The sequence below is a fragment of the Macaca fascicularis genome, chromosome X (genome assembly GCF_037993035.2).
Source record: "Macaca fascicularis isolate 582-1 chromosome X, T2T-MFA8v1.1".
NCBI lineage: Eukaryota > Metazoa > Chordata > Mammalia > Primates > Cercopithecidae > Macaca > Macaca fascicularis.
Genome location: NC_088395.1, coordinates 92,640,395 through 92,661,229, shown reverse-complemented (window position 1 = coordinate 92,661,229; position 20,835 = coordinate 92,640,395). Strand labels below are relative to the sequence as shown.

The window sequence follows — 20,835 nt, the reverse complement described above, 5'->3', positions numbered from 1 at the left end:
TGCCCGAGTGGCTGTCTGGACTAATTAGAACAAATGCGGACGCGGTGAGAGTTCCATTCTGAAGAAACTAGGGTGAGAGGTTTTTCGTGGGTTTTCATTGAGGAGACATGGAAACGAAAAAGATATGGAATATATTTTGAAAGTATTGGTGTGAAAAACCGTGCCTCGAGGGCCAACACGAAAGTACAGACACGACGGCGGGAAACAGTTTTTTAGGCTGGAATGAAAATCTCCTTTGTTCACAGAGCAAACCCCTTTCAATTTCACTCCGCTCTCCGTGTCTCCTAACAATTCTTGCTTCAGTATTGTCAAGGGGTATCCAAGTCTCCCACATTCATCCTAGCTAACGGAATAACAATCTACATTTCTTTCCTACTTCAACCCTCCAGGCTAAATGAGCTACAGCACTCAGCCTGGAAAATCAGTCGAGCTTTTAATTTACGTGTAAACATTTTAAATATAATACTGTAGTCGCCTGCCAGGACCTTCCACCCAAGAACTACACCACCCAGAATGCATTGTTTTCCTTTCCGCCTTCCACTGAGGGAATGCCTAACTTGATCTCATTTCCACAAGTAATAGTCACATGACGCGTTTCCCGTCAAGATGGCGGATACTCTCCCTTCGGAGTTTGATGTGATCGTAATAGGGACTGGTATGTGTAACCTGGTACTTCCTGGACAAAGTTTAGGAAGACTGTCTTGTTTCTATTTTTTCTGTGAGTGGCGAGTTTTGGGACAAACATCGTGGGTCGAGGGTGGGAGGGAGAACGGAAAGGAAGTGAGGTAGTCCGGAGTCAGCGCGGGAATTGGCAGTTACAGGGAGGGGCTTGGACCCGCAGTGCTTATCGCCATTTGAGTAGGGGTTGATCTGGTCGATGCTGATTGCTGAGGTTGGTTGCTGCGGTGATTCCTGTTAATTTCCTTAGAGGGAAGTGGATGTGCAGTGTCATGAAATGGAGGGTCGGGATTTTATCAACGGAGACGACTTTGGCAAGACATTATGATTCCTTCCTTATTGATTTCAAGGTGATATTCCCCATCATTTTGTCTCGCCATTTCATAGGACTTTTTCATAGATTTGTATGATCCTAGGGTACATCGCAGCTCAGGCACAGCTTAATCCTCAGTTTTACAAGAAAGATGCTCAATTATTGCCCATGTGCGTATGGATTTACTAGGGAAAGAAAACGGATTCTATTTTGTTGAGAAACCTAGGGAATTGTATTTTGTTGAGGTAGCCATTATTCCTGCTTTATGGTGCTTAAAGCATTTCTACCGCCCATAACTGAATGTGCTGAGAATAAGGTCCTGAGTTCCAGTTCAGGTGTGTGACCTTATCTAATTCTTTTCCCGTCGTTTGTTCTTCATGTTTTGGGTGGAACCAGAAACTCCTCTGCAATTTCTGTTTGACATATGCAGTGTGCAACACGTAGCAGAAGACATGTGGCAGCAATTTCATTTTTTTTTAAAAATAGTGTAAGGGATGATCATTTTAGGTGGGATGAAATAGGTTGTTTGATGGGGTTTTCTACTGTTTGTAGAATGTGGTAGGCCAGAGAAGCTCTGGTGGATGGGACCCTGTCCATTGTGTTAATGAATTCAGTTCGTTGTCTTCTCAAACAGCCATGATGAGGAGCAGCCATGTTTTCAGGATGGGAGTAAAAATAATAGCTACCTGTTTTCGAATGCTTAAAATTTCCTAATCACTGTGCTAAGCACTTTACAAGCCGGACATAATCCTCACAACCTTGTTAGAGTAGTAGGTACTCTCTGCATTTTGTAGAAGAGGAAAAGGGGACTTGGAAAGGTTGTAATTTGCTCAGGATCACACAGCTTGTAAATTTCCAAAGGCCCCTTCCATCCCAGAAAAACAATCCGTGGTTCTGATCCTCAGAGTTGACCCATATTCGTAGAAACAATTGAGAAAACCTGGTTTTAGGCCTTGCTTAGTGCTAGTGTGAATTGCTTGAATTGGGGCGGGGTGGGGGGGAGGGCGCAGGCACTACATCTCTCTGAGCCTCAGTTTCCTTGTTTTTGAATATAGGGAAGGTAAACTAGATGGGGTTTATGTTGTCTAACAAAAAATGCCTGGGTAATAGTTCTCAGAACAGCACGGACCTGTTTATTCGTAGCCTGAAAATAACAGCATGGCTACAAATAACCTGGTTGTAGTTGCTATGAACAGATGTTGGATGAGAGCTGGAAAGAGCCAATGAACTATTCATTTGTTCTTTCCAGTCTATACTAAAACTGAGAACAACATCCATTTTGGAATAGTTGTTATACCATACTTGAGATTTATAATCTTGCTTTTTTTGTTATGTAGGAACTTGAGGTGTTTTTAACAATTTTTTTAATCAACAATTTTTCTTTCAGGTCTGGGTTCAAATTTTAATTGATGAATGTTAATTCTTATGAATGATGCTAATGCTTTTCGTATATATTTTGCCTTCTGTACAGTTCAGATTTGGAATACATCCATCCTGATGGAGTTTGTTTTGGTAGAGGTAGGAAGTTATAGTGAGTGAGCCAGAGAATTGCATCAGGTGACATTGCTTATATTTGGAAAAAGACTCATATTATATTTATCCCAGTGAGTGCAATATTATTTTTCAGTGTTTGGGAAGAACTTATTTGAAGTTAATCTTAAAACTGAAATTTTTCATATTGTTTATTGGTGACACATTCTAGGTTTTATCAAGCACATTGCTTAAATTTATGATATGTAATTTTGTTTTTAGGTACATCAAAAGTGTAAAAATTGAATAAAAGAGTCATTCCCCAAATAAACGATTCCAACAAATCAAAAGTGTAAAAATTAAATAAAAGAGCCATTTCCCAAATAAATGATTCCAACAATTCCAATCATTATTTATTTTTTAGCGCGCTTGGAATATTTCTCTTGTGAAATAGTTTGCTGAAAGTTGCCTTTAAAATGTTTGCTTTATTAAATGTATTACATTGAGTAAAACATAGAAAAAGCAGTGTTTCATAGATTCAGTTGTATTAACAAAAGTAGAAGCAATAATGCATGCATCAGAAACATGAAGAAATAGGCTATTAGATATACTTTTTAGCATATTTAGTCCTAGGTAAAATGTCCTAAAGGGACAATTGCTTCATCAAGTATAATCATGTGAAGATAATATTTTATAATCCCTTTGACCTTGATTAACTTGCATTCTCATTTTCTGTAATTCAAGATGGAAATTTTTCCTTAAGATCATATTTTCAGGAGATTATGGGAAAAATAAACTTTGTATTTTCTTAGTTAAGCCCATTTCCTTCTGATTAGAAAATACAGTAAATATCTCTTGAACACCCAAAGACAGAAGAGTAAGATAAAGTGAATTGTGGAAAAAATAGAAGAAAATGGAATAAAGAAGGAGGGTCAACTGGAGTCTCAAGGGAGAGGATAAAAATAGATATATGTGGTAAGGGTCTAGAAAGTGCTCCTCCATAGCTTGGGCACAGAATTGTCATTTTTCAGGATATTTTGCCATTTAAAAAGTCATTTAAATGACAGTTTTGTGGATTATAGACAAGTACCATTGGTTTCAGGTTAAAAATAGTCCCAGTAACATAACATCTCACTGGAGGTGACTTATCTGGCAGCCTGTGTAATCTGCAGCACAGCAGAGCCAAGAGCTCAACAGAAGAGCAGTCAAGATGGAAGTTATAAGACCTATATGATAGTATTGAAATGCTTCATACATAGGGGAATCCCTGAGATCATCACTTAGAACATATTCATCTTCATTTTAAAAATAATTCTAGCAAGTTCAGCATATTAGAACCACCCCCTTAGAAGATACAAGAAATGTTATCAACTTCTGAAAAGACTATGTTTGGTGGGGGGTGCTCTTAGGCATATAAATGACAGTTTATATCTGTATAGGAAAGGGAAGAGAAAAACACGTAAAATGCAAACTTAACATCAAACATCACAAGGCCCCGATAACATTTAGTGTAGTGACAGATATTCATTTTTCAGGTCATTCAACCCACGTTTATTGAGAACCTAGTCCCTTCCCTTGTGAAGTTTACTGCATTGCCTATTCTGAGGAACTTTTTGGGCTTCCTAAAAGTCATATCCCCAAAGCTGTTCTTAAGACAATGTAGGCTTTTCATTGCATCCTTCTTTCTTTTTGAAGACCATACAGAGATTCAGCCTGCATTTTTTTTCCCTTTTTAAAAGCACACTGCTCACATCTTTTGGAGTTCTTCCCCTAAGATGGGCTGCAGAGTATGTTAGCTTAATTTTTCTCCTGAATAGGATAAACACATAGATTCTTTTGATTTAAAAGTTTTATTGTTAGCCAAGCATGGTGGCGTGGGCGTATAGTCCCCCTTACTCCATAGGCTAAGGCGCAGGCATCCCTTGATCCTGGAAGGCGGAGGTTGCAGTGAGCTTCGATGGTGCCACTGCACTCTAGTCGGGGAAACAGAGTGAGACTGTCTCAAAAAAAAAAAAAAAAAAAGAATAAAGGTTCATTGGCCAGGTGCAGTGGCTCACAACTGTAATCCCAGCACTTGGGGAAGCCGAGGTAGGTGGATTGCTTGCTCAGGAGTTAGAGACCTCAGCCTCCCAAGTAGCTGAAATGGGCAACACAGCAAAACTGTATCTCTGCAAAAAAATACAAAAATTAATTGGGTATGGTGACACATGCCTGTAGTCCCAGCTACTTGGAAGGCTGAGGTGGGAGGATTGCCTGAACCTGGGAGTTTGAGGCTTCAGTGAGCTATAGTTGTGTCACTGCACTTTAGCTTGGGTGACAGAGCAAGCCCCTGTCTCAAAAAAAAAAAAAAAAAGCTTTATTGCTAAAGATTATGGGGAAAGAGAAGGGATAACAAAGATAAACACGAGGGAAATTATAAGGACTACTGCCCCTAAATCCTGATTATCTTGCTAGATAGTGTTTAGCACCATACAGTAGTAGATGTGGCAGCATGGTATATGGTAATCACATGACCATTCTATTGTGTGATTTTTGGGAAAATTACAGAATTTCTTGCGACATCATTTAGTTCATCTGTAAAGTGAGATTTCAATAGTTGATCTTCAAGGTAGGGATCTACCAGCTCTAAAATTACCATTGTATATTTCTAACACCGTGTCCTTGAGAAAAGGCTAAATTGTGTTCTGTGTAGTCTTTTTAAGAAGGAAGGTCAGTGTTTAATATACTTCAGAAATTTTCCTATAAAAATGGCTGATATGGTTTGGATATTTGTCCTGCCTAAATCTCATGTTGAAATGTTATCCTTATTGTTGGAGGTGGGGCCTGGTGGGAGGTGTTTGGGTCATGGGAGCAGATCCCTTTATGGCTTGGTGCTGTTCTTGTAATAGTGAGTTCATTCTTGCAGGATCTGGTGGTTTATTTAAATTTTTTTTTTTTTTTTTTTTTTGAGACAGGGTCTTGCTCTGTCACCCTGGTGGAGTGCAGTGGCACAATCATGGCCCACTGCAGCCTTAACCTCCTGGGCCCAAGCAATCCTCCCACCTCAGACTTCCAAGTAGCTGAGATCACAGACATGCACCACCATGCCTGGCTAATTTTTTTTTTTATTTTTGTAGAGATGGGGTCTCCCTATGTTGCCCAGGCTGGTTTTGCACTTCTGAACTCAAACAATTTACCTGCCTTGGTGGCCCAAATTGCTGGGATTACATATGGGAGCCACTGTGCCTGGTCGACTGGTTGTTTAAAAGTGTGTGGCATCTCCCCACACTCTCGCTTGTCTTGCCTGTCACCAAGGGAGATGTCTGCTTCCCCTTTGTCTTCTGCTATGACTAAAAGCTCCCTCAGGCCTCCCCAGAAGCCGAGCAGATGCCAGTACCATGCTTGTACAGCCTTCAGAACCCTGAGCCAATTTAATCTCTTTTCTTTATAAATTACCCAGTTTCAGACATTCCTTTATGGCAACATAGGAACGGCCTAATAAAATACAATAACTGATTAGAAATGGCATTTTCTTAAAAATGATAGGCTGCTTTTTTCAGAAAAGGTCATGTAAGTAGCACAGTCCCATTCCTTGATGTTGGTGAATTTAAACATTAAGGTAGTTAACCTTGACTGGCAGCTCATTGACTTATGATGATGTTGGAATAGCATCACTTCTCTAAGCTTTGGAGGATAGTAATATTGTAGGAGGTGTTGTGAAAACTGATATTTACCAAATATCTGTTTGTGCCAGCCTCAACACAAGTGATTTCCTATATATCTAACCTAATCTTCTCCCAGGATGCCTGGATGTGGTTCTCAAATCACAGGATGGCCATAATCCTCCCTGTGTATTTCCAAAATCTTCACATCTATTGTCTACAGTGGATTTTTAAAAATTGTAAGATGCCACCTATTTGTGGATCGTGGCGTGAATTCCAGCATTATAAAAATGAGGTAGACTATATCAGAATGCATGTAGTAAGGATGAATGTTGTTTTTTTATGTATATATAACATATATATAACATATAACATCTATGTAACGTATGTTTTTTATATATATAACATTATATATATGTATATACACACGTGTACACACACACACACACACACACACTCGTTTTTGGAGAGGGCAGGGTCAAAACATTTAAAGCCTAGAGTATATTGATCAGCTGAATGACATAACGAGTAGGAGTGAAATGGTATTTCAAAAGTCGTTTAGTTTTACAAATGCCATACATTACATATATATATTTTTTCACTTTGACATGCGTGTATCTCATTTGAGCGGTATAGTGTAGCGATTGACAATGTGGCTCTGGAATCAGACACTCTGGGTTTGAGTTCAGCTATTCCACTTGTGTCATCTTAGACATTTTCCTTATTCTCTTTGTGTTTCAATTTTCTTATCTATAGGATAAACTTCACAAGACTGTGTTGAGGATTCAATGAAATAATTCCTATAAAAATGCTTAGTAGGTGCTCATAAAATTCAGTTGACTTGTATGGTTGTAATGCCATACCAAGGTGCTTTTACTACTACTGTTATTTCGTGAATGCTTTCCAGGAAGGGGTCACGATTTTCGTGAAGAATGGTGGAAGGATTGAGTGTCTGATTTATGTTTCCGTCTTCTCATTGGCTGCTTGGTGGGAAAGACCTTTATGTGTCTATTATCACTATTTCTATCAGATTTCTTACCTAGTGGCTTACAGGTTTTCTTTTTTTCTTTCTGTTTTGTCTTCTCTTTTGTTCACTAGCTTGCATTATTTATCATTGGTTTTCCTCATAGTTTTTGGAACAGATTTAGCATTGGTCTTATTTGAGGTATACTATGAAACACTCCCTTGTCAATGTAAGAGATGCTATAGGAGCGAAAGATAGCCTGCAGATTTTGCTGTTCCGAAAAATGCTTTGCACTTCTTCAGGCATTTGTTGATGGAAAAGTATGTTTTTGTTTGCTTCCAATACCTAGAAAAGTAAAGAGTTATCTAACTCCGGAGAAGACTCTCTGGGAGATGCGTACCCTTCTCTGTAAATCATGAATTTGAGCCAATACCTCAGAGAGAGCCACATCTGTTACCATAGTTTCCTCTGCAGCATCATTTTCATCTCCCATGCCTCATGTCATTTTTCTCATTTTCTCCAGTGTTTTCATGATGTTTTGGATAACAGGCTACAGCAATTAAATTCAAATATGGCAGCTCACCATTACATTCTTGTGTTTAACATAAAATCCCAATGCACAGAAACAATTATAATTCCATATAATTGACCTGTTAACTCATGCTAAATCATCTGCTATTCAGTTTCAGTGCATTCTTTAACTAAAAAGTTAGTCTGTGCCTGTTCTGTATGTAAATATATTTCAAAGTAAAATAGGCTAAAAATCACTGTTGGTGCTCATTGGAAACATTTTGGGGGTGTTTAGTTGTGGCCAGCAAAATAGGGATACACTGAAAGGTTGATGTTTTGTTTTTGCTTTTCTAATAATTTCATTTAAGGTTTGGTGTAAAAAGAGATGATAATTTACCACAGATATTGCTTTTTTAGAGCATGATTATGAGAGCTAGCATGTTATATTGAGGGTGTTTTTGGAAAAAAACAGTTTGCAAATAGACAGGAGAAGAGGCCAGAGGCAGCTTGGCCAGTATGGTGCTTAATGTAGGTGTTTCATCTCATACTGGATTTTATCAAGAGCTGAAGTAGGTAACGTATTACTTGACTGATTTGGTTTTTATCACATTTTAAAAAGTACTGGTGAAGCAGGATATTTTCCTGACCCCCTTTGCGGGACTTGCAAAGGGGGCACCCTGTTTACTCAGCCCACTGCTTTCAACTCTTCATAGGAGGGAGCAAGCTAGTGAACAAGGCAGGAACTGGAGTACATGAGTGCTGGAGTCGGCCTGCTGCTCTGGCGCCAGGAGGAGTGAACTGCACTCACTCCGACCTGCTGCGTTTCACCCCTCACAAGAGGAGATATGCAGTTGAGTGGGTGCAGGAGCCAGGGCAAGTGCTTTTGAACACTGGCAGGAGACAGCTCTGTGCTGGCCCCATGGTAGCATCTCGGGGGTTGGTGTCTGGCCCCCTGAAGCTTCGGAGGGAATGTTATAGTGCTCTTTTAGCTCTGCTGTGAGCAGACGACTTAAGGGTTAAGAACTCAGGGGGTCCTCTGCCTTTTTTTTTTTTTTTTTTTTGAGACGGAGTCTCGCTCTGCCGCCCAGGCTGGAGTGCAGTGGCCGGATCTCAGCTCACTGCAAGCTCCGCCTCCCGGGTTCACGCCATTCTCCTGCCTCAGCCTCCCGAGTAGCTGGGACTACAGGCGCCCGCCACCGCACCCGGCTAGTTTCTTTTTTGTATTTTTTAGTAGAGACGGGGTTTCACCGTGTTAGCCAGGATGGTCTCGATCTCCTGACCTCGTGATCCGCCCGTCTCGGCCTCCCAAAGTGCTGGGATTACAGGCTTGAGCCACCGCGCCTGGCCTGGTCCTCTGCCTTTTTGCGTTAGTCGGCTGCCTTCTACCAGTGAAGGCAAAGGGCAAGTGTGACAGCCTTTTTGTGTCCACACTCGTGGTTCCAGAGCTCTTGTTTGGCGTCCAGGAGAAATGAGGTTGCATGAATGAATTGAAGGATGGTAAATGTAGGGAATCGTATTGCTGATGGAGATGGCCCTCAGTAGGAAGGGGAGCTGAAAAGGGGATGGGGCAGGAAGGTAATCTTCCCCTGAATTTCAGCTGTCTGGCCGGATTCTTCTTTGAAGTTACGCTGTCAAGGTGTCCCTCTGAAGTCGAGCCACTTCTCTCCAATGTCCGACTGTAGTCTCCAGTGTCCAACTGCTTCTCCTCTCTCTGCTGGCTGAGCCTGGGGCTTTTATGTACACAGGATGGAGTGTGGTGTGGACCATGAGTAGTTTTGGAAAAGGCAACATTCGCACGGGAAAACAGGGATATAAGTTCTCACTTAGTGCCATGGTTTCAGGCTTGAGGGTGGGGTTTTCTCAGGGACTTGCCCTTTTCTGCCTAGAATTTCCCTGCCTCCTGTCCCTATCACTAACTTCTACTCCTTCTTTTGAGTATTCTTACCTGTCTTTTTTTTTTTGGTCCAGGCCAGTATTCTCATTGAGTTATTATGGCTATTAGTTAATGGCAGTTTTAATCATTTTATATTGCTTTGAAATGTTATGAATCATGTTTCTGTGATCTGACTTTGCACATTTGTTAAACTAGTCTTTTATACGTAGATTTAAAATCATCATGAGAAAATTTACACAAGCTATAGAGAAAATAAAGTTTTATACATGGGTATCAGGCATATTAAGAAGATGCTGAGCTGTGAGTTCAAATCCTTATTTTCTGCACCTGTGTTACTTTGGTTTCAGCTATGTAAGCAAAATCAATGATAATTAGAAAATTATTTCTAGTACCTACAACACACTGTCAAACACATGAAAAATATTATCTAACATTTGTTATATGCCAAGCACTTTGATAAGCCCCTGCAATGCACTGTCTCATTTTCACAGTAACCCTGCGGTAGATAGTATATCATCTGCATTTTACAAATGTGAAGCCTGAGGCTTAGCTAAGTTTGACGTAGGTGAAACAGTTAAGACCGAAGTTTTTCTGACTAAGGTTGAGGTATTAGATTAAGATTAGAGTATTAGATTAATACTTAATTAGTATTAAGGTATTAGATTGCTAGAATCTTTCAATTGAAAAAATAGCTCATAGTATCAAGATTAGATTATTTTGCTCTGGGTTTGTGGTTGGCAGTTATTTTATTTTGGAGAGTTACCATTGTTGACACTAAAATCCTGATTCCAACAGTAGCCTCATGATGTCAGCTTCTTATTATTAACAGCATCATGACATCTGTGTCAGCTTGCAAACCTTCTTTTGATGAAGGTGAACAGAATGACCTGGTTGTGTTTATCCCTTAAAACCAAAGAGAGAATCCACCACTAAAGCAATGGCCAGAAATGGGATCAGAGATTACAGTTACATTTTAAGACATGATTTGCTTCTGTAGGAATTCTTCATTGATCCTGTAAAGATCTCAGTTAATTTAGAAAGTTTATTTTGCCAAGGTTAAGGATGTGCCTGTGGCACAGCCTCAGGTCCTGATGACTTGCCCCAGGCGGTAGGAGCACAGCTTGATTTTACACATTTTAGGGAGACATGAAACATTAATCAATATATGTAAGATGTATAATTCATTGGTTCCATCAGGAAAGGCCAGACAACTCGAAGTGGGGAGGAGGCTTCTGGGTCATAGGTAGATAAGAGACAAATGAGGAATAGTTACTTATGCCTTAGTCTGTAGTGAAACAGTAGGGCAAAGGAAGCCATCAGATACGCATTTATCTCATGGGAACAGAGGAATGACTTTGAGTTCTGCCTGTCCTTTGGTTGTCCACAAGGAATTTCCTTATTGGCAAATTGTGAGGGAGGTATGTAGCTTTTTAAAAAATCTTCGTAGCGATCTTATTTAGGAATAGAATGGGAGACTGGTTTGCCCAACACAGTTCCCAATTTGCCTTTTCCTTTTGGCTTAGTGATTTTGGGGAGATTTGTTTTCCTTTCACAATCCCAAGGTACATAATTTCCCACTGAAATATTTGTGCATGTGCTGGGGTTTGCCATTTTATGCCTTTTTTAGTGTTCTTTGCTTGCAAATTTAATTTTCAAGATTAAATATGGGACTCATTGTCCTGTTTATGGAGCTTTTTTTCATTTGGTTGACTATTCTTTTGTTTCCTACAGTCTTCAACAACTGTCAGTGCTTACAATGGATACACCATGCATCTTAATTGACAGGATGGATATGGTAGTACCGTTTTTGGTCCAAGGGCCTGCTCATTATAAAAAGTAGTTTATAAAGCTGAAAAGTTTTTATCTCTATTTTTTGTAAAATGATTTTCATGATAGGATTTTATATAAAGGGGAAGTTTTTTTGGTATGATTTTTATAACATTCTTGAAATAAGTACTCATTCTCTTTCATCATCTATTTTAGACTCATAGCTTTATAAGTAATGCAGTAAAGATCGTGTTTCTTCTGTGGTACATTAGTAAAATATGTTCTGAACACAGAAGCTATTTTCCTTATCACTAATTAAATATTATGTTAAGTTTGAAGAGCACTGGGCTGGGTTATACTTTGCTGAGAAAAGATCATTTTGGTCACTTAAATTACAATAGAAATATTTGTGTTAAGAAAATTAAGTAAAAATCAGGCCAGGCACCGTGGCTCACACCTGTAATTCCAGGACTTTGGGAGGCCGAGGCAAGTGGATCACCTGAGGTCAGGAGTTCAAGACCAGCCTGGCCCACTTGGTAAAACCCCATCTGTACTAAAAATACAAAAATTATCCAGGTGTAGTGGCAGGTGCCTGTAATCCCAGGTACTTGGGAGGCTGAGGCAGGAGAATCGCTTGAACCCGGGAGCTGGAGGTTGCAGTGAGCTGAGACCGTGCCATTGTACCCCACCCTGGGTGACAAGAGTAAAACTCTGTCTCAAAAAATAAAAAATAAAAAAAAAAAGAGAAAATTAAGTAACAATTAGTTGTAGTAGAGACTATTTCCTGGCAAGGTTAAGGTCTTCAGCAAACATTTACATTTATTTAACAAAACTTTAAGAGATTTTGAGTTGATGTAGTTTTCTCCATTTAGATAAAAAACAGGGTATTACATCCATTTTTAAACATTTTACCATGGAAAATTTCAAACACAAAAAAGTAGAATAAAGTAACCCTCCACCTACTAGTCTCCTAGTTTCAACAGTTATCAACTCATGGCCTGTCTTGTTTTCTCTGTAATGAGGACTAAGCTCTGATTTTTTATCTTGCCCAAATTCCTACCTAAGGGATCTCGGGAGTCATGCCCTACAAACCATAAATTCTCATCAGATAAGTTTTATTTGAACCTATATATCGTGACTTATTTTTCCGTCTGACTTTGGTGTAACATTATGAGACAAGGAAATAATATTTAACCCCAAAATATATTTCCTTGTCATACCTTGAAATTGCCCTGCAAAGTCTCTTGTGGGAAAAATCCATATTCTATAGAGAATCGCCTTCCCCCTTTATTTGCTTCCTTTCTTTCCAGATCCAGGAGGTAATCAGCTAAGAGCCAGGCACCTTTTTAGGTCCAATAAGAAACATTTTACAACCTGCTCTGTCTCTGAGGTCTGCTACCTGAGAGATTCTTCTGCACAATAAAACTTGGTCCCCACAATCCTTTATTTTAACCTGAGCATTCCTTTCCATGAACCCCAGGTCTTGAGATAAACTCAACCAATTGTCTGCCAGAAAGTGTTTAAATTTACCTATAGCCTGGAAGCACCTTCCTCTGTGCCCCCACCAGCTTTGTGTTGTCTCGCCTTTCTGAACCAAACCGATGTATTTCTTAAATGTATTTGATTGATGTCTCATGCCTCCCTAAAATATATAAAACCAAGCTGTGCCCCAACCACCTTGGGCACATGTTCTCAGGACCTCCTGAGGTCTGTGTCATGGGCCGTGGTCACTCATATTTGGCTCAGAATAAATCTCTTCAAATATTTTACAGAGTTGGCCGGGCACGGTGGCTCACGCCTGTAATCCCAGCACTTTGGGAGGCCGAGGTGGTCGGATCACCAGGTTGGGAGACCCAGACCATCCTGGCTAACACGGTGAAACCCTGTCTCTACTAAAAATACAAAAAATTTGCTGGGTGTGGGGGCGGGCACCTGTAGTCCCAGCTACTTGGGAGGCTGAGGCAGGAGAATGGTGTGAACCCGGGAGGCAGAGGTTGCAGTGAGCGGAGATCGCGCCACTGTACTCCAGCCTGGGCGACAGAGTGAGATTCCGTCTCAAAAAAAAAAAAAAAAAAAACCCACAAATATATATTTTACAGAGTTGAACTCTTTGTGTCGACAGTATCTGACAGTGTCTTCCACTGTTTCTCTCATTTCACAATTCAATCCTCTGTTATTTTGAAGCAAATCCTAAATATCATATCATTCTATCTGTATGTATTCCAACATATATCAAAAAGTGTAATGGCTCTCCTTTTTAAACATAACTGCTGTTTTGTTTAACATGTGCTTAACACTTGTATTACATGCCCTCCTTTGCATCTTCAGTGTTTTCTAAGGCATCTATCCATTTTGTTTCTTTGGTCTTGTGCTCTTCCTAGTTTAGTTTTCATATCTGAAATGATTTTGTCTTTAATTTGTTAACTCAATTTTTTCCAAATGTTCCTGTCACCTTACTTTTGAGTTTTTCTAATTTCGATTCATGTTGTTCTCTCAGAGCTGCCACCATTTTGTTAATTTCTTTTAGCACATAATGCCATAGGCTATATTTTTCATCTAATTTGTGAGGCTTTCTGACATTCTTTTATTGTCTGTCAGGTTGTTATTTTCTTCCTTATTCCCTTTGGTCGTAATGTACATTGAATGTGGTTCAACTGAGATCCTTTTGCGTTGCTCATTTTTAAGTGAAATAAGTTCTCCCTTTGTTTTCAATAGGAAAGATAGGCCAGTAAAACCATTCAAACTGTTTTGCTGTAGACCTCTCTTCTGTGTTTTCAGGAAGTAATCAAACATGTAGCCTGAAATCTGCCGGCTCTGGCTCTGTTACGCTCCCCTAGTTTTGTCTAGACCTTCTTTTTCCTTTGCCTCTATTTTCCCTGTTCTGCTGAATTTGGATTAGGTTCCCGGCAGTTACTCCTCAGTGCAGGACTGTCCCCTCATTCACAAGGTGAAGTCTGCAGAACCCCTTCCCAGAGTCTGCTGCTGTTCTCAGAATGGCCTGCCAAGCTTCCAGTGAGTGCCTGATAGCACTTTTGGTGTTTTCTGGCTCTCAGGGCTGTAACAATTTTTTTGATCTTCTCTTGATTTCCTTTTGCACACTTTCTTTTTCTTTTTCTTTTTTTGTTTTGAGACGAAGTCTCACTCTTGTCACCCAGGCTGGAGTGCAGTGGCGCGATCTTGGCTCACTGCAACCACTGCCTGCCGGGTTCAAGCGATTCTCCTGCCTCAGCCTCCTGAATAGCTGAGATTACAGGCACCTGCCACCATGCCTGGCTAATTTTTGTATTTTTAGTAGAGACGGGGTTTCACCATGCTGGCCAGGCTAGTCTTGAACTTCTAACCTCAGACCATCTGCCCACCTCAGCCTCCCAAAGTGCTGGGATTACAGGTGTGAGCCACCACACCTGGACTGCACACTTTCTAATACCATGTGGGTGTTACAGCTATTGGTGGCTTGTAACTACCCACTTCTATTTTGGGTTCATGATGATATTGTATCACCTGGCTTTGTTATGGATATTGTCCCTGGGAGTTTGGTTTGGGTATCCTGATTGTACTGGTCTGTTTTTATGGGAGTTATAGGGGAGAATCAACAACTGCTGCCATCTTTACAGAATCCTCTTTTTATCTTTCACTTTATCATTTGCTCAAGAATAGAGGTCAAGTTGTTGACCTAGCATAAACATTCACTTTTCAGAACTTGAAACAAACCTTTGGGTCACTTATTCCAAGCCCTTTATTTTATCTAATAAGGATATCTATAAGGAATCTGAATTCCAGAAGTTAAGTGACTTTCCTGAGGTCACAGCTATTGAAACCTCAGGAAACTCTTTTTATTAGCCATTCCTAAAGGCTCACACCATAGTGAAGTTTTACAAATTAAAATAAATTTTCCAAGTTAATGTTTTAGTGGGTAGTCTATTTTTCAAAAAATTCTAAAATTACATGGCTATAAATACACATTTTCTTCCATGAGGAAGAATTTCGGAGATTTTAAATTACATTTACTAATATGTTTAGTATTTTGTGGGGAGGTCAGAGTGAATAAAAATAATTGTCAATTTAAAAATGATATTTTTGTCTTTATGTTGTGGTAGTTCCCTAGGCTACTTTCATTTCCAATTTTTCCCTTTTTATGGTAGTCACTAAAAAGTAGACTTAAGATGTAAATATTTAATATAGAATTTAAGATAGGAATCAACAAAACTTATTTAAACCTGGGTTGAAATTTAGTTTCTGCTTAATTTTGTGATGTCATTATTTTTTGAGTGGCTGCAACATGAGTTAAGTATGTAGTTTCACCTTTGCATTCATTGCTCAATCAAGTTTTGCTTGCCAGCAATTCTGTTTTTCCTAAAAAAGAAGTTACTCTTTATTAAAGCAGTCACAGTAAATTTTCTAGTTCTATGTAATTTTCTTTCCATTCTGGTCTTCACTGGTTATAAATAACACATGGAATGACTTTCAAGGTAGAAAGCAGGAATCCATTTTGAAATGTTCTGTAAAATAAAGAGTGATTTATGGTTTCATATGATTTGAGCTGAAAGTACTTGGGCTTTACCAGGTCATCAAAGTCCTGCCAGGGGAATCTGTTATTTATTGTTCAATATGCTGGGAGTGGTGTAAGTAGTTTATTTTATGTTTATCTTGTGTAAGCATAGTGTTAGGAAAAATCAATCCCAGATACTAATACATTTTAAGAATATATCATGGGGAACTAACCTAAATATTATAGTTGTAAATGATGAGGTTTGACATTAAGAATTTGGATTAAAGGGAGATTTTGAAAAATGAATGAATAATGGTTTTATCCCTGTAAAATATTTTAGGTGAGATTCTTGGGTCCTGATTTTAACTTAGCTCCTTCATTTGATAATGAAACATCTCTATTTTATCTAGACAGGTTTTTAGAAAATTGCAGAAAGCTGGTACCATACATGTTAGTGTATGATGATATAACATCCATAAGCTTCTAATTTTTTTTCTAGCTGCCGCCTTTGTAATGGAACCGCAACTGTAAAAGGCATGATGGAGGAAACCTCGGTTTCCCCCACTACAACTGTTATGAAATGCTAATTTAATACCTAATATTTACCTGTGTTTAATAAAAATGACTTGCCAAAATTGTTGTCTTGCATCAGAATTATACACGCTTGCTTTTAATACTGTGGCAGAGAAGTTGTTTGGTACAGCCTCTCTAATGAATGTAATAGTTATATTTAATGATGTGAAATGTTTAGATGATATTAAATGTTTGATGAACCTCTTTAATTTACATGAGGAAAAGGTTATTGGACTTTTTAAAAAATGATTTTAAGTTGCTAGATCTTTGAAGATAACTTAAGTAGATAGTAAGCAAGTGATAGTTTTTTTCCTTCAAATAGCTAATCTTATTGAAGGGGAAGGAAGAGGAGGGAAGAGAAGCAACATTTATTGAATGTCAGTGACATGCCAAGAGCCACTGTGTATAGTGTTTAATATCATTTTGTACCTGTTCCTCCCTGCACCCATATGAGATGTATTATTAACTCCATCTTACAGTGAAAAACATTGTACTTGTATATTTGTGCTCACACATTTTACAGAGTGTTTCCAGTGGAATGCTGTGTGATTTGACCCTAATCTAGGTTATCTGTATCTAACTCATGTCTGGCTTTTCCTCGTGGGAGAGACTGTATAGTTCAAAATAAGCACATACATGTTTCATGTAAATGCCTCACAAATTGTGTGAACTTGAGTAGTTGTTCACTTTTTTAAGACCAAAAAGTTTTAAGTATGTTAACTTTTCCTAAATAATATATATATATTTTTTTGAGACAGAGTTTTTCTCTTGTTCCCCAGGCTGGAGTGCAATGGCATGATCTCGGCTCACTGCAACCTTCGCCTTCCAGGTTCAATCCATTCTCCTGGCTCAGCCTCCCGAGTAGTTGGGATTATAGGCATGCACCACCACGCTTGGCTAATTTTGCATTTTTAGTAGAGACGGGGTTTCTCCATGTTGGTCAGGCTGGTCTCAAACTCCCGACCTCAAGTAATCTGCCCGCCTCATCCTCCCAAAGTGCTGGGATTACAGGTGTGAGCCACCGTGTCCAGCCCTAAATAATTTTTAAAAACCATGAAGCATAAAGCTCCAGTTTTATACAAGTTTATCTCCTTGCTTTGACTACATTTTTTATTTTTATGTTTTGAAACCCTGATTTGAGCATGATCTGGCTAAAGTCCTTTCAAGACTCCCTATTCCTTAGAGGTTCAAGTTCAGATACTATAATTTGGCTTCAACCTCTTGGAAATTTTTTAAAATTTTGTTTTATGTTGATAAGAAGACATGAGATCTGTGCTCTTAACAAATTTTTTTAAGTGTACAGTACAGTGTTGTTAACTACAGGTACAATGTCGTAGAGCAGTTCTTTAGAAATTATTCTTCTTTCATAACTGATACTTCATGCTAGTTGATTAGCGACTCCCCATTTCCCTCTCCCCCAAACCTATGGCAACCACCATTTCACTTTTTTATTCTGTAAATTTGCCTATTTTAAATACCTCATATAGGTGGAATCATGCAACATTTGTCCTTCTGTGACTGCCTTCATGTTTGTTGCAACAATGTTCACAATGGGTAAGATGTGAAAATAACCTGAATGTCCATCGAGAGAAGAATGGATAGAGAACCGTGGTATATCCATATAAGGGAATATTACTTGGTTATAAAAGAAAAGTAATGAAGTACTGATCCATGCTGCAACATGGATAACCCTTGAAAACTTTATGCTAAGCGAAGTAGGCCAATCCAAACACTTTTTTTTAAAGCATCACTTTTTGGTTCTCCCTTCCTTTAACTTTACCAGGAATGCTCCTTTCCACTTTCCTTTTTCCGTCTTCTGCACTCCTCAGTTAGGGTTGTTAGAGACCCTTAAAGACCCAGCTAATTTCTCCTGTTCTTTGGAGCTTTCCATGACTCCCTCTACAGAGGGAGTGTTTCTTTCCATTGTGTTTCTATGACAGTTTTAAATAAACTTACTATTTTTTAATCTCTTTAAATTCTTGTTATATAGACTCTGAGCTCTAACAGGTAGGGATTATCTTGCAAAAAAAATGTATGGCAACTTCTCACTACCTAGCACAGTTCGTTCTCACTCTCCCTTCCTGTCCCCTTCCCCCATTTTCTTTTTTTTTGTATTTTCTTCAGCAAATATCTATAAAGAACCTACTACATGCCTCCTGTCTCCTGGAAATTCTGTTTATTGAATGGGTGAGAAGAAATATGAAATCTTGGCCAAGAAGACATTGTTAACTGTATTATTGGTTTGCTATTTTAGTCATTCTAAGCATGAAGATAATAGGCCCTTGCCATTTAACATTAGAACAGCTTATGAATTTCACAAACTTATGGGAATGTTTGGATGGAAGTATTAAGGAAAAACACAAATGATAGTCATTTTGGCTTTATGTAATTTGGACTCAGATCATGTTCAGTATTGAAATCCATTCTTGGCTTTGCTTTAATAGCAGAGATTTGACTTCTGACATTGTTGATCACAGCCATGGAAATAACCACATGCATAACTGCCTACCCCAAGTAACAGTTATTTTGGACCAAATGGAGGCGAGTAATTTTATTACCGTTCACCATTGGAGTTGGCATCTGGTCAAAATAGGTGTATGTTTGGGGTAGTGTTAGATGGAAATATAATGCTTCTGAAATATCGTTCTGAAGGATAATAAGAGTAGATAGTGTTCATAGGGCAAGTACCCTTGCTAAAAACAGAACTGAATCCTATGTGGTAGATCACGATATTCTCATTGATAGATGAAGAAACAAAGGCTCAGAGAAGTCAAGTGACTTATCTGAGGTTGTGCAGCTAGGTAAGTAGCAAAACCAAGATTCAAGTCTAAGTCTGTCTGATTGAGACCATGCCTGTTTCATTTTGTTGCTGTATTGTCCTTAAATCCTCATTTTCAAACTTGCATCCAAGTTGGAGATAGTGAATTAACAAGGTAATTTGAAGTGAGGATATGGAATTACGGAATTACTTGATATTTGGCAAGTTATTTAACCTTTCTTAACCTATTTCTTCACATAGATAATACTGCCTGCCTCCTAGGATTATAATAAATAAATAAGATGATGTATGTGAAAATACAGTGTGAAGGATAAAACCCTATACTAATATTTGGTGGCATTGTTATTAATGCTGTCATTATTACACATAAGAGCATTAATCTTTAAAATACTAATTCTGCTTCTTGAGTATTTCTTTGCCATTATCCTTTTAACTAAGCTGCTTATCAGCTTTTAAAGTACCATAATGACTGCATTTCACTAAAAAGGAGAGTTATTTCTTTAAATGTGACAAAGTTCAGATGGTCTTAAGATTTCAATAAGGGTTTTAACTTAAATAGTACATTAGCTATTTAAAACTTTCTCTTATTTCCCTCTACTCCAGATAGTCTTATTTTGTTTACTTGAATTACATCTAAAGTTAAGGTTGGAACTTTATGATGACTTGTTTTAGTGATTGATATTTAATGGTTATTTTCAGTACATTTGTTAGAACTTTTTTTTTTTTTTTTGAACCAAGCATTACATGCCTACAAAATGTTCAACACTGGAAAACTAGTCCTCTGTGAAGGCAGGCTGGAGTTTGTGTTTAATATGGTTTTTAGCTAGAGACTGACTATATCAATTGTTTCCATATGCATATTGTTTTTTATATACAGAAGATGACTTTCCCTTTTCCTGAAATCCTTGATGCTTAGTGTGTAGTTTAAACCCTTGCCAAAAGACAGGTGCTGTTTCTTTTCCACTAAGTAAGAACACGAGAAGATCAGGATGTTTCATCATGGTGAAGGAGTTCATAGTAGCACTATAGAATTGCACTAAACTTTTAAAGCATGCTTTATTTTTATAACTAATATAAAAAATACTAGCTTCTATCGACATGGTAGATCATATGACAGAAAGTTATTGAAGAGTCTGGAACTTACAGGGTATTAACTATCAAATAGAAAACTTGATTTTTTAAAATCATAAAACATCATTATCTTTGGCAATTTTTAATTTTTTGTTGGTGCTGGTAGAAGTAATATATATATGTCTTTTTATGATAATCAGCTTTATGGTATGATTAAGTTTGATTCCAAAGCAGTAATGTTTTGTTTTCATGCTGCTATATTGGTCAAAAGCAAAATAATGTATCTTATAAGCAGCCAATTTCTAAACTAGCTGACATATTTCTTAAGCTAAAAAATGTGTGCCATTCCTCTTCAGAGGCATTGTGGCTTCGGAGTTATATCTGCGTTTAAATTTCAACTCTAGAACTTTTTTTTTGTTTTAATCATTGGGCAGAAAGTTAAGATATTCGTGTCCCAGGTTCTTTTTCTTCTCTAAAATGCATATGCAGATGGTTACCTCTCAGTGCAGTTGGGAGACTCAGATGAGCTAGTGTGTGAACATGGTTTTTAACTGAATATTATATAGTATTTACAATTCCTCATTGATCGTAATTTACATACAAAAATATTGTAAGTACTTTTAAAAATTATTTTTTCTTGCCAAATTAAGCAGAACTGCTTTTTTAAAAATATCTCTGGCCGGGCG

At 38.3% G+C, this 20,835-nt stretch overlaps 1 protein-coding gene across 20 annotated transcripts in view; it reads left to right on the top strand.

The window, feature by feature from the left end:
* Window positions 1-580: 580 nt before the first annotated feature.
* CHM (CHM Rab escort protein) overlaps window positions 581-20,835 on the top strand; it is a 191,217-nt gene continuing 170,962 nt past the window's right edge. For 5 of the 20 annotated variants that reach the window (XM_065538290.1, XM_045383988.2, XM_005594066.4 and 2 more), the window contains exon 1: window positions 581-655. In XM_065538290.1, coding sequence (XP_065394362.1) covers window positions 607-655 — 49 coding nt within the window. In that variant the 5' untranslated portion in view covers window positions 581-606. Of the gene's footprint in view, window positions 719-856; window positions 1,029-20,835 lie in introns of those variants that run through there. The other 15 variants (XM_065538289.1, XM_005594067.4, XM_045383980.2 and 12 more) reach the window with 3 other exon arrangements.